This window comes from Eptatretus burgeri, chromosome 11 (genome assembly GCF_056783735.1).
Source record: "Eptatretus burgeri isolate ZD-2024b chromosome 11, Ebu_testis_v1, whole genome shotgun sequence".
Lineage (NCBI taxonomy): Eukaryota > Metazoa > Chordata > Myxini > Myxiniformes > Myxinidae > Eptatretus > Eptatretus burgeri.
Window position 1 is genome coordinate 71,766,997 of NC_140971.1, and position 13,437 is coordinate 71,780,433.

Genomic DNA, 13,437 nt, shown 5'->3' on the forward strand with positions numbered 1-13,437 from the left:
TGCATTGTAATGGAATGTCGACGTGCTTGTATTCGTTCTTTAGCAGCAGAATTTTATTGTGATCTGTAGTCGTTATCTTCTTGGTGCGTTCTTTTTCTAGCTCTCTCACGTTCTTGCTCAGCTGCCGTCCCTGCCGCATTTGCTCTTCTGGCTTGCATATGTTGTCTAGCTTGCTCTCGCTTTTCATCATCAGTTTTCACCCCTTTCGGTGGTATGATTGGATAGAGAAGAGGAAGAGGATGATTACCTTACCAATAATAGATAATTGAGTGAAGATAGAGGGAAGGGGTTGGAGTTCAAAACCACAAACAGGCGTTTTTTGGGAGCGAAATACTTACTGTACATTGCCAGTGAAAGAAGAAGATGCCATAGTGTGCGAATGTACAGAGAAACACTCCGCTTGGACCCGTATCAACAACAGTCGATACATGGTTGGCGATCTTCCACCATTGTGGCTCTACTTTATTAATAAACAATAAATATTAATAAAAAGATGCATAAAAAAAGAATACTGGATTTTTTTTTATAGATCATCAACGTTCATGGTAGAACATGAACACAGACAGACAATGACATTCACGGTAGCAACAAAAAGTTATGGATTACAGTATGTCCAATTGGGAAATTGGAAACGGGAACGGGTCAAAACGTTAAGCAGGATTTATTTTGTGTCCTTCAGGCATATGTGCAAAATGCACAAACATATGTTGTATAAGCAGTAAGCACAGCCTTGATTGTTCCTGAAATAAAATATGAAAATAACGCAGGTGGTGCATAGGCACAGAACGCTGGCTTGATTGTTCGATATCTCGAAAAAAGACAACTCGGGTTATGTAATGAAGCAAAAACATTGCCATTGCTTATGTGCATATATAATACATCAAGTTTATATAGCTTGGCTTGATTTCAATTCCACTGGGCCAAAAAGAAATCATCCTATAGGCCGGAAGGCTTGAAGCCTGGGGCCTACACAAACTGTATGCCTCAGAACGCCGATGGGCTGCAACCTTCAGACATTTGATGATGCTTTCAATAGTCGCTTTTGGTGTTTTTCACACTGAAGAGAACAGTTAGAGGGAATTCATGGCGATTGTGAATATAATATTTCTGCGAAGAGCAATTTTACCTCACGTCCCGCCGAGCATATTATTTAATATATGGGGTTCTAATAAATCATTTTTTTCCAAAATTTTCTCTGATTAAACGATAGATTTTGACATAATTATTTAGGTCATGAGTTCCGATGCTAAAAAAAATATTGAATCAGATTTTGAATATAAGCTTAATCAGCATAGACAATAATCTTTCCAAGAGCCAATCACATTGCACCAGGTCTCCTCACATCTAATCAGCAAAACAGCTAACAGATGAACGGACAGCCATCCTTGTCATATGTGTGTGCGTGTGTGTATACATACTGCATATATATATATATATATATATATATATATATATATATATATATATATATATATATATATATATATATATATATATATATATTGTTGCGGATTCGCGCCCGCCGGCGTGCGGACGGCCACGTAACTCGAATCGCGGCACGTCGCCCACCGGACGGACAATCCAGTCGTGACCCTCTCGGACTAACGCCGGGAACTAGTCACGGGTGGACCTTTCGGTCTCACCACGATCGTGCCAATCGGCCCCCGCGTGGGATAGGGTTGCTCGCCAAATTCGACCTACCTAAGTACCCACACGGAGGGTAGACCGGGCGATCGCACCTCGCCGCAGGTCGACTTCGGACACGGGCCACTTTAAGCGACCCGTTCCGTACTATCGGGATAACCGAGCGGTGTTATTCGTCGGCCTCGACGGTTCGATTAATTATCGGGCGTTTTAGCCCACGACCAACCCTTTACGTGAAGCAAGATGGAGATTCAATGAAAGAAAAGACGAAGCGAAGCGGGAAAACAGTTCAACATAACTCACATTTATTTCGCGATGAATGGGAAGCACACATATACAATTACACCAAAAGCACATGTAAAAGGAGAAGAAACACAATATTACACAAAAAGCAAATATAAAAGAGAAACACAATGCAGAGCTATCCGGCTACCGAGCACACGGCAACACTTATACAATTTTACTTCACAGACGGCGCCGCCAACACATATTCCCAAAGCAAAAGAAAAGAGAACCACCCTCCAGGATGAGGGGGGTAGGCGGGCCTGGGGCCGGGAAATTGTCGGGCCTACCCGTCTGATGATGAGACGCAGAGCGGCGGCGGCGCCTCAACTCCGCCGGCCTCGCGGACCGTGTCTGGTAGGGGGTGGGAAAGGGGCCCCCTTGTCGCACTATCTCAGCGCGGGGGGAAACAGGAGGGGGTTGTTGATGCTCGGGGGAAAGGAGGATATCACCCTGTCTGGGGTCCCGCGACGAGCGTCTCCTCCTCGACCTCGGTCGCGTTGCTGTCCTCTCCCTCTGCAGCTCCCGGCACCGACGCGAGCACCGACGCGACGCGGCACTCATCCGCCTTCGCCGTCGCCACCTCTCCACAGCTCCGTCTAATCGCCCTCTCCGTCTCCTCTCTTGGCTCGTCCCAACTCTTCACTCTTGACTTCTCCCCTCCGTACTCACAACTGCCAACTGAACTGCCTTGACTGACGAACGCAGCCGTTTATATCCCCCGTGGCTTCGCTCCCCCACCTTTGACCCTTTACCTCTCTAACTGGCTCCCCATTGGACCGAGGAAAAGTGGGCGTGAATGCTTTTTGATCCATGAATTTGCATATAGCGTCCTCACTCCAACGCCCTGGAGGCGGGGCCAAATCGCCCCAGCTCGCCGATAGGACGGAACAGAAGTGGGCGTGAGTCATTTTTGATCCGTTTTTCTTCGGAAAGTCTGTGATGTCTCTGAACACGCTGCTCGGTGCGCGCCCCGCACGAGTCCAGTATCGGTGCCCACAAGTGGCGTGGGAATGGTGGGGATGCGATGGTGGCGAGTTGTGATGGTAAAGGTCGTGGCTGTTGTTGTGAAGCGGCGTTGTGGTTGGTGGTTGTTGTGAAGCGGCGTTGTGGTTGGTGGTTGTTGTTGCGAAGCGGCGTTGTGGTTGGTGGTTGTTGTGAAGCGGCGTTGTGGTTGGTGGTTGTTGTGTGATGGCTGTTGAGACGTGGTTGGTGGTGGTAGTAATGGCGGCTGGTCCAAAATAAGGATAGTAAAAGAAAAAACGGCTATCCTGAAGAGTCGCAGCCCGACTGAATGACATTTATTCCCTCGAAACAACGGGTTTGGGCCTAACTACACATATACTTACAGAGATATCTCACCTAAGGGACCTGAATGGTGGTTTGTGAATTTCGTCAACCACAACAATATTGTTACGAAATTTGCCTGCCCGGCGTGCGATCGGCCACGTAACTCGAATCGCGACGCATCGCCCACCAGAACGGACAATTCAGTCGTGACCCTCCTGGAACTACCGCCAGGAGCCAGTCACGGGTGGGGGTTTAACCTCACCACAACCCAGTCCGCATTCTACCCGCGCGAAATAGGGTGAATCGCCGAATGTCGATCTACCTAAGTACCCGTGCGGGTAGCGTACCGAGGAGTTGTACCACGCCGCAGGTCGACTTCGGACATTAACCGCTTAAGCGGCTCATTCCGTGCTGCAGGGATAACCGAGCGGAGTTATCGTCGACCTCGACGGTTCAGATTTACTTATTGGGTGTTTCAACTCACTACTAATCCCTTACATGATGCAAGATGGAAATTTCAACCAAAGGAAAGGACGCAACAAAACGGGAAACAGTTCAACAAGCAAGCACTTTTATTTCACACACACACACACACACACACACACACACACACACACACACACACACACACACACACACACACACACACACACACACACACACACACACACACACACACACACACACACACACACACACACACACACACACACGTATTTACAGCCATACAAAAATGCACATATAACAGTTAAAACAATAAAAGCAACGCGGAGCTACAACCGAATAAAAGGCAATTATTTACAGCACAGGCACTTATACAGGTTTTATTTTGCAAGACTGGCGCCACAAACACACATACAAAAGCCCGAAAAGAAAAGAAAAGAAGTGACTTCCCTCATGGACCGTCGAGTCCTCCTCTCCTACTACCGTCAGTGCAGTCACGCCTGGTTCCGTCCTCCCACGCGGTCGGCGAACCCTCTCCGGCACCCCTCGTCCGGACACGAAGGTCCACCACAGGCCGCACTGCGGCGCCTCCCGTCCGCGTCTCCACCAACAGGCGCGCTGGGCCACGAGTGTGGGAACGAGAGAGGAGGAAGGGAGCGCTTTGGAGAGCGAGACCCAAGGAGAGAGACCGAGCCTTTTTGGAGAGAGAGAGCGAGAGAGATCGAGCCTTTTTGGAGAGAGCTACAGCCAACATGAGCCACGATCAGAGAGCGTGAGCCTCGCGTCAGTTTGCCTTTTGTAAGGCAGGGCTCCGCCCTTCGCCGTGCGGGGCTCCGCCCCGTTCGCGGCTCCACCTCCCTTCAAGGTGTTTCCAGAAGGCTCTCGAAGGGGTGTGTGCCCCCACTCCGACCGCCTCACGCCGGGCCTCCACCAATAGGGAGAGAGCTGCCCTGCCCCCCTTCCCGTGCCAGCCTTGGCACCGCAGAGGGGTGCGCAAACCCGCGCACTAGCGCAGGTTTCTTTTTTGCCGTTGTCGTTGGTTGGTTTTAGGTTGTTGGATCCAAAATAACGATAGAGACAGAAAAATGGCGAACTCAAAGCGTCGCAGCCCGGATGAATCACACATATTCTCCCTAAACAACAGGTGTGGACTAACTACACATGAACTTTGCATCATAACTGATCTAAGGACCCTTTATGGTGTATTGCGAATTTCCACAGCGGTAACAACATATACATATATATATATATATATATATATATATATATATATATATATATATATATATATATATATATATATATATATATATATTTTGTTACGGCGCCGGGCGTCGGCCGTTCGCCGACTACTCTGATGGAGCCGCAAGTCGAGTCGGCCCGACCGATCGCCCGGAATAGAGATCGCCGCCCGGATAAGTCCGAGTCAACGGGTCCTTGTACAAGAACCGAAATAAGCCAATGGGCAGATCACGTAGGGTAGTGTCAATTGCTAATCTTCAATTTACCTAAATACCCACGTGATTCAACTACCGGGGTATTCCACCCTCGACGGAACAAACCGCCGAGGCGAGCCTGTCCCGTGCGCGATTCCGAGCGGCTTAATCCCTGAGAACCGTCGGTCCAAATGTCCCCCTTTTACGGCAAACCAACGGCTTTCTAACTCCCAACACACAAAATGCTCAGTTAATGAAAGTATCGACGCGACGAGCTGAAAACATTTTACAATTGGGGTATTTATTAATAATAATGGGGAACTAGGGAAGCACGTAAGAGCAAAACTACACAGACTATACGAAATGCAATGCAAACATTTACAGCACACAAAGCACTTAACAATTTCCTACTTATTAGACGGGCCCACGGACAAACGTACGCACACACACACCCAAGAAATGGTGGCCGAGGCCTTTAATAACGGGCTCCAGCTCGGAGGACAGGTTTGCTGAAACCCAGGACCAATCTCGAACCTCTCCACCTCGTGTGGTCTTCAAGTTGTTCGGGCCCGGGCTCCAGCGAGAGCGAGCTGGACCCAATCGCCGTGAGCCGCGATCCTTCCCGAGCTCCAGCGAATTCTCCCGTGCTTCTCAACACGTGCTGGTGAGACGAGGCGCCGATCCTTCCCATCGATGCGCTGCTTTTTAAATAAAACAAATCTAACTGATAATTTAAAATAAAATATAAATTTGTGCTCAGTTCCTTTTTATTTATACATGTTGGCTTCTGACTGTCAGTATATATTCATTCAGAACAAAAAATATATTTGGCCGACCTCCCCCACCATCTCCCCCCAGCACCATTCACTGCATTCCCCCTCCACCATTTCCCATCTCCCCACAACCCCCGATATACCATCATCCTCACCAACCCCCACCTACCATTCCCCCCTTCCCTCACTCCCGGAGAAAGCAGACATTGTCAAAGATGCCTCTGCAGCGATGTGTGGTGAGGCACGCAAAGCGTGCCGATCCATGCTGGTATCTATACTAATAAATATGCGTTTGTCAGTGTGTCTCCTCTATAACTCCAAAACCATTAAACCTAGCGGCCCATAACTTTGCATGGATGTGACGAAGCTATGTGTGAGTGGAGTCCGCAGGGAGGGGGTGTGGGGTGGAAGGATGGAGGGGGAGGGGAAGCGGAGGGCCAGAGGGGGTGGGGTGGGGTCCGTAAGCAGAGTGGTGGGGTGGGAGGAGGCAGGGATAAGGGTGGCATGAGGGAGGGGGAGGCGTGGGAGGAGGGATCCAGCATTGCCCGGCAATGCCAGGTACCTTTCCTCCAGTAATACTCGCAGGAGTACCCGGCACTGCCCGGTGCTGTTCTATAATCTTATTAGCATTTTAAAGAAATCAAATTTTGTATTTTTTTACTATTTTTTGTGGGGGCCAACACTTCCCTACACCTACGAAGGAATGGGGTCAGGGATAATTTCATATTGACTTTCACATAGCTGCAAAAGCTTGGACACTATAAGCAATTAAAATCCTCTATACCTGTTTGCTGATGACTCCAGCCTCTGCCGTACCATCGGTCATCCCTCAGACCGGCAAGCAGCAGCTTCTTCGCTCACTGCAGATCTGGATAAAATCACAAACTGGTCCAACACGTGGAACATGTCTTTCAATCCGGACAAATCTCACACTCTCACTATGTCTCTTCGAAAGGACCGTTTAGAAACCCCCCCCCCCATCCACTTTCTCAACAATCCTCTCGAAGAAGTCCTTTCTTTCAAGCTTTTGGGTCTCACGATCTGCCATGACCTTTCCTGGGAAAACCACATTTCAAACCTCGCCTTCAAAGCCAGTTGCCGATTGGGAACCCTCCGTCGTGCAAAGTACTTCCTCGGCCCACCTGAGCTCCTGACCACTTGCAAAGCTTTTGTCCGCAGCCTGATGGAGTACTGCTCTCCACTCTGGGCTGGTGCTCCTGCCTCCCACCTTTCTCGGCTTCACGCTGTAGAAACCAAGGCATTTCGGATCATTGGCATCTCCCGCAATGAGGCCGAGTCTTTGGGCCTCTCACTCATTCACCGCAGGTTGGTCGGTGGTCTTTCTGTCTTCTACCGTCTCCTCTCCAGCCTCGCCCCCCCCCCAGCTCTCTCTGCGATTTGTCCCCACCACATTTCCACAGGGCGCTCAAGGTCCGCCAACAACCCCCTTCTGGTAAAACTACCAAAATCACGAATCACTGCTCACCTTCACTCTTTGATTCCTCTTTTTTTCCTGCCTTTGGAATAAACTCCCTCACTCTAGTCAATCCCATTCTTCCCTTCAGGCCTTCAAAACAGCTGTTCACCACCACCTATCCCCCATCCAAATCCTCAATCTTTCTACCCCCGATAATCCACCCAAGCCCACCTCCTTCAAATTCCCTGCTTTCCTTCCTGAAAGTCCCTGTGATGTCCATCTTCTATTCCCCATGTTCCCCGTCCCATACCTCTCCCTTCTACAGATCTCCTAATGTCTCTGTTCCCCACTGTTTTGTCCTTCCCACTCCCTCCTCTCTTGTCTCATGTCCCCCATGATGTGCGTTGTGTGTTAGCTCTCACACGAGCCTTGACAAGGTATCGAAAAAAAAAAAACAACAACAACAAACAATCACTTTCGCCTCAGAAACAACAGTCAATCTGAACCACGTAGGCCACTGCTCAGATGCCATGACTGAAGACGACTGCGCAGCTCTGTTAAAGGTGACTCGGCATTTTGGCGCACGCACACGAAATTATATTTTGAAAATAAATGCCGACGTTTACATTTCGGGTTTTGAAACTTATGCACCTTCGGCGGAAAATGTACAAATATAAAAGGCTAAAAATGTGTTTTATATTTATATTTCATTTCGGCAAATATACCGTCGGCGGATCCATAAACCAAGTTATAAAATATCTAAGGCCTTACTTCTGATATATCCCTGATACCAGGCATAAATCAATACTCTGGCCCTGATACTCTGGCACATGGTCCAAATTAAAGTCTTACTGCATTCGAGCTATGGAAGGATAGCTCACCCTCCCCTTCCACATGGGAATACCTTAATGTAAAACAAAAGAATATGCTTCAAAAAATGAAAACAAGGTTGAGAGATGATTACCAACTTTAAATACACTCGGAAATTAATAGAAATAGGATTACCTGCTTTTGCAAAACACCGCAAAAAAACAAAACAATAAATCCGTTATTGCATGGACCTGACACAAATCCACCGGTTCATGGTTTCAGCACCCACAAGCTCATTGCTGGACTTGGTATTCCAACGATGGCGGTGTGGCAAAGGAGATTGACCATGTCCTCATTGAAGGATGATCCAGAACTGCAGGGTCTACCGGAGTGCTCAGTTCCTCAATACTGACCACAGGCTTGTTGTAGCAACTCTAAAGCTGCACCTTAAATCCTGGAGAATGGTACCATCCCAGCCTAGGCTGGATGTTGGCAAGCTCAGGGATGAGAGAGTAGCTGAGGAGTTTGCGAACAGGCTGAGTGGACACTTGGGGGGGGGGGGTCTGGGTGCTTTGGGGGGTCCTGAAGAGTTGTGGAGTGCCTTCAAGACCACCGTCCTTGATGTTGCCGGTGGATGTCTTGGAACTCACCGCAGGTCAAAGAAGAATTTTGTCTCTCAAGGGACACTGTATACCATTGACCAGAGTCGCAGGGCCAGGCTGAATGGCAGAGCTGAGCTGTTCAGGGAACTGAGGCGTAAAACTGCACGTGCACTGAGGGTGGACAAGGAGGCCTATGTGCGAGGAATCTGTGAGGAGGTAGAGCATCACCTGTGGACAGGTGATTCTCGTCCCGCTTACAGGGGAATTCGCGCATTGCGTTCATCCAAGCCCATCCCTCGGAGCACTGCAGTTAGAGCAGAGAGTGGTAGGCTCTTGACAGAGGAGTCTGAAGTGAAGGCCCGCTGGGCTGGTTACTTTAAGCGGTTCTACCAGGCTGATCCCCCAGCTGTCGAGTTGGACGTCAAGGGTGTTACAATCCCTGTTGCTGACTCTCGAATCAACTGTGGTCCACCTTCGCTTGTGGAAACACGGGCTGCGGTGAACCGGTTGAAACGGGGCAAAGCTCCAGGGATCTGTGGCATCCATGCTGAACTTCTCAAGGCTGGTGGAAATGCTGCATTTGTGTCGTTGCATGCAGTTTTGTGCTCTGCCTGGAACACAGGCATCATCCCAACTGATTGGAAGAGGGGCCTTGTTGTTCCTCTCTGGAAAGGGAAGGGTGATCGCCAAGACAGCAACAACTTCCGAGGGGTGACGCTGCTCTCAGTGCCGGGCAAGGTCTTTGCTCGGATAATTCTTGATAGGGTTCGCCACCATCTACTTGAGCACCAGCGTCCAGAGCAGTCAGGCTTTACACCAAAGAGGTCAACGATTGACCGTATCCTTGCTCTTCGTGTCCTCACGGAACGCAGGCGAGAGTTTCGGCAGGGGCTGCTTGCAGCCTATGTTGATCTCTGTAAAGCGTTCGATTCAGTGAATCGGGATGTCCTCTGGAGGATTTTTGGTCTTCGTGGGGTGCCACCAAAACTGATCGATCTGATGTCTGAACTCTACTCTGGTACTGAGAGTGCTGTGAAGTGTGGTGGTACTATCTCTGACTTATTTCCAGTTGTTACTGGAGTTCGTCAGGGGTGTGTACTTGCCCCCACACTTTTCAGCACTTGTATGGACTGGATTTTAGGGAGGATGTCGCAGAGATCAAGCTGCGGTGCATTGTTTGGGAATGTCAAGATGTCGGACCTTGATTTTGCAGATGATGCAGTCATCTTTGCGGAGACTTTAGATATCCTTTTGGGGGCCCTCGAGGTGCTGAATGAGGAGTCGGAGCCACTGGGATTACGGGTTTCTTGGGTCAAAACTAAGATCCAGGCTTTTGGTGACATCTTGGATGCTGCTGTCCTGTCTGTGTCTGTTTGTGGTGAGGATGTTGAGGTCGTGGAGAGATTCACTTACCTTGGCAGTGATAGTCATGTCTCTGCTGGCTGTGAGTCAGAGGTCAATAGACATCTGGGTCGGGCCTGGGGAGTAATGGATCTTGGTACTTCTTGGTACATGGTCCTTGGTACTTCCAGTCTTGCTCTATGGATGTGAGACTTGGACTCTGACCAAGGATCTGAGACGGAGACTTAATTCCTTTGGTACCAAGTCTCTTCGGAGAATCCTTGGCTATCGCTGGTCGGATTTTGTGTCCAACGAGCGGTTGCTGAGAGAGACTCGGATGAGATTTGTTACCTGCATAGTCCGTGAGCGGCAGTTGCGGCTGTATGGACATGTGGCTCGTTTTCCTGACGCTGATCCTGCTCACCAGATTCTCTCAGCGAGGGAGTCTCATGAGTGGAGGAGGCCAGTGGGCCGACCGCGTGCCTCGTGGTTGCAGCAAGTTTACCATCATCTCAAGGAGATGGGGATGGGCCTGGCATCTGCCCCAGGGGATGGCCAGACGGAGGCCCCTGGAGTACCGGCGGAAAGTGGACGCAGCGATGCGCTGTTCAGGCACATGCTCCCATACTTGACCTGACCTGCTTCTGCACCCCCCCTCCCCTTTATGTAAAAGTGTGAAATTAAATGTAAAAAAAACAATTAAAAAAAACATTTAATTCTGGTTTAATGATTACATCCAGCAATTCCCAGTTATTGAACGATGCCTTGTTTTTCCTTGAAGTTTTGAGTCTAACATGCAAGCAACTTCATCAGTTTAACTGTACGGCAAAGAAAAAAAAATTTTTTTTTTTTTTTTTTTGAAGCCTATAAATTTTCGTCAATAAATGTTTGCCTAATAGCACATGAAATAAACAGGATGTATTTCAACTTCGTAAATTATAACGTTGTAGTTCACCGAGATGACAAGAGGAAAGGGCCCAAGGAGTACAAACCCCACCTGTACGGCGTGAGAATGTTGAGAGGAGGCGGCTTGTCAATGGTATTGTACGTGCCCAGAAGTGGGTTTGGGACAGAGTTGCGAGCCACGACTTGCTGGTCCTGGCATGCAGAACTGCGAAATGCCTTGCGTAAGTTGATGTCTTGCAAAGACACTAAGGGAGGGGTGAGATAAAGGGTCAAAAAACAACAACAGAAAAACCTTCACAGACTAGAAGGGCACTCTGTAGAGCACATACCTCCGCCACACAATGCCTGATCCATGAGAACATATCAGGTCCAATACATTTTTGAAATATTATGCTAAATAATCGTTTTTAGCCCCATCTCTCAATGGTGAAGAATCACTTTAAATATTAAATAATTCTCATAACCGGATCTGGATTCGGATCTTCATCAAAAATGAATCAATTTGTCGTTGTCACACACCCAACCTGTCCACCAAGTTTCATCCGAATCCGTCCACAACTTTCTGAGAAATCGTGCTACATATAGTTTATGGCCCTATCTCTCAATGGTGAAGAATTACTTTAGAAATTCTGGTAGCCAGATTCGGATCCAGACCTTCACCAAAATCTAATCAGTTCATCCTTGTCACACACCCAACCTGCCAAAAAATTTCATCTGAACCCATCCACAACTTTTTGAGATATCCTGCACATAAACAGACAGACATAGGTGAAACATAACTCCTTCCACCTTCGGTGGTGGAGGTAAAAAGAACCACTACCTATAATGTTATGTTTGCTTCCTTAAAAAAAGATAAAAGACATCACCTCAACCACCTCCCCAACCCCCCACCCCCTTCCACCCTATCACCACAAAAGATGGGCTTACAAGGTAGAGGGTAGTAAAGGTCATCCTTACCTTCCTCCACAGTTGAGTCCAACTGAGTGACCTTGATGGCGAGGCGGTCAATCCTTTCCTGCAGCGAATTTGCCCGGAGGTACACTCCACTTGCCTCGTGGAAAAGCTCCCCAAACAAATCCTCTGCATGCCGGCCTGGTGTGGATGTAATACGATTGAGTCTGGTTACAAGGAAACTTCTCGAGTTATTGCGTGGAAATCAAATAAAACTCTCATTAAAACCCTTTCATTAAGCACTATAATGGCCAAATGGGAACAGCAGGCCCAAGCATCAATGGTTAAGTGTAGAAAGTTTTTTCCAATAAATTTATGGCCATGCCACAGCGGTATGGCTCACTCATGCACCGTGAGCATAAGTAGGTGTCATCTTTGGGAGAAAGAAAGGGGAGTTAAATAATTATTGATACAACAACCAATCCAAGGAATGTGTCTGTTATAACGAGACTACTGTAAGGAACCAAGGATTATGGACACCATGCTAATGCACCATTTCCACCTTGGTACAGCTGTTTATCGACAATCTTAATTACTGTATAAGAGAGATGTTTGTCTGTCCATCAGTCTGTGCGTGTGTGTGTGTGTCGCCATTTTTATCAGAGATGTCCAAACGGATCTTGATTAAACTTTCAGAGGTTCATCAGTGAGTGATGGGGAGTGTTTTGAGCAAAAAAAAAAAAAAGGATTTTTTTTTTTAATTGCTTATAGTGTCCAAGCCTTTGCAGCTATGTGAAAGGCAATATGAAATTATCCCTGACCCCATTCCTTCGTGGGTGTAGGGAAGTGTAGGCCCCCACAAAAAATAGAAAAAAAAAAATCCAAAATTAGATTTCTTTAAAATGCTAATAAGATTAGAACAGCACCGGGCAGTGCCGGGTACTCCTGCGAGTATTACTGGAGGAAAGGTACCTGGTGTTGCCGGGCAATGCTGGATCCCTCCTCCCACGCCTCCCCTCCCTCATGCCACCCTTATCCCTGCCTCCTCCCACCCCACCACTCTGCTTATGGACCCCACCCCACCCCCTCTGGCCGCTCCCCTTCACCTCCCCCTCCATCCTTCCACCCCACACCCCCTCCCTCAGGACCCCACCCACACATAGGTTACTCACATCCATGCAAAGTTATGGGCCGCTTGGTTTCATGGAGTTGGAGTTATAGAGGAGACATAGTGACACACAAATATTTATTAGTTTATACCAGCATGGATCAGCACACTTTGCGTGCCTCACCACACATCGCTGCAGAGGCATCTTTGACAATGTCTGCTTTCTCTGGGAGTGAGGGAAGGGGGGAATGGTGGGTGGGGGTTGGTGGGGATGATGGTATATCGGGGGTTGTGGGGGGATGGGAAATGGTGGAGGGGGAATGCAGTGAATGGTGCTGGGGGGAGATAGTGGGGGAGGTCGGCCAAATATATTTTTTGTTCTGAATGAATATATACTGAAAGTCAGAAGCCAACATGTATAAATAAAAAGGAACTGAGCACAAATTTATATTTTATTTAAATTATCAGTTAGAGTTAGAGCCCAGCACTGATC

At 48.2% G+C, this 13,437-nt stretch overlaps 1 protein-coding gene across 5 annotated transcripts in view; it reads right to left on the reverse strand.

Moving 5' to 3' along the window:
• The window catches only part of LOC147017349 (actin-binding protein WASF3-like), a 49,776-nt gene that overhangs the window by 19,983 nt on the left and 16,356 nt on the right, over nt 1-13,437 (reverse strand). For all 5 annotated transcript variants that reach the window (XM_085846940.1, XM_085846939.1, XM_085846936.1 and 2 more), the window contains 2 exons: nt 11,903-12,037; nt 11,037-11,190 (listed from right to left, as the gene is read on the reverse strand). In XM_085846940.1, the coding sequence (XP_085703066.1) occupies nt 11,037-11,190; nt 11,903-12,037 (289 nt within the window). The remainder of the gene's footprint in view (nt 1-11,036; nt 11,191-11,902; nt 12,038-13,437) is intronic.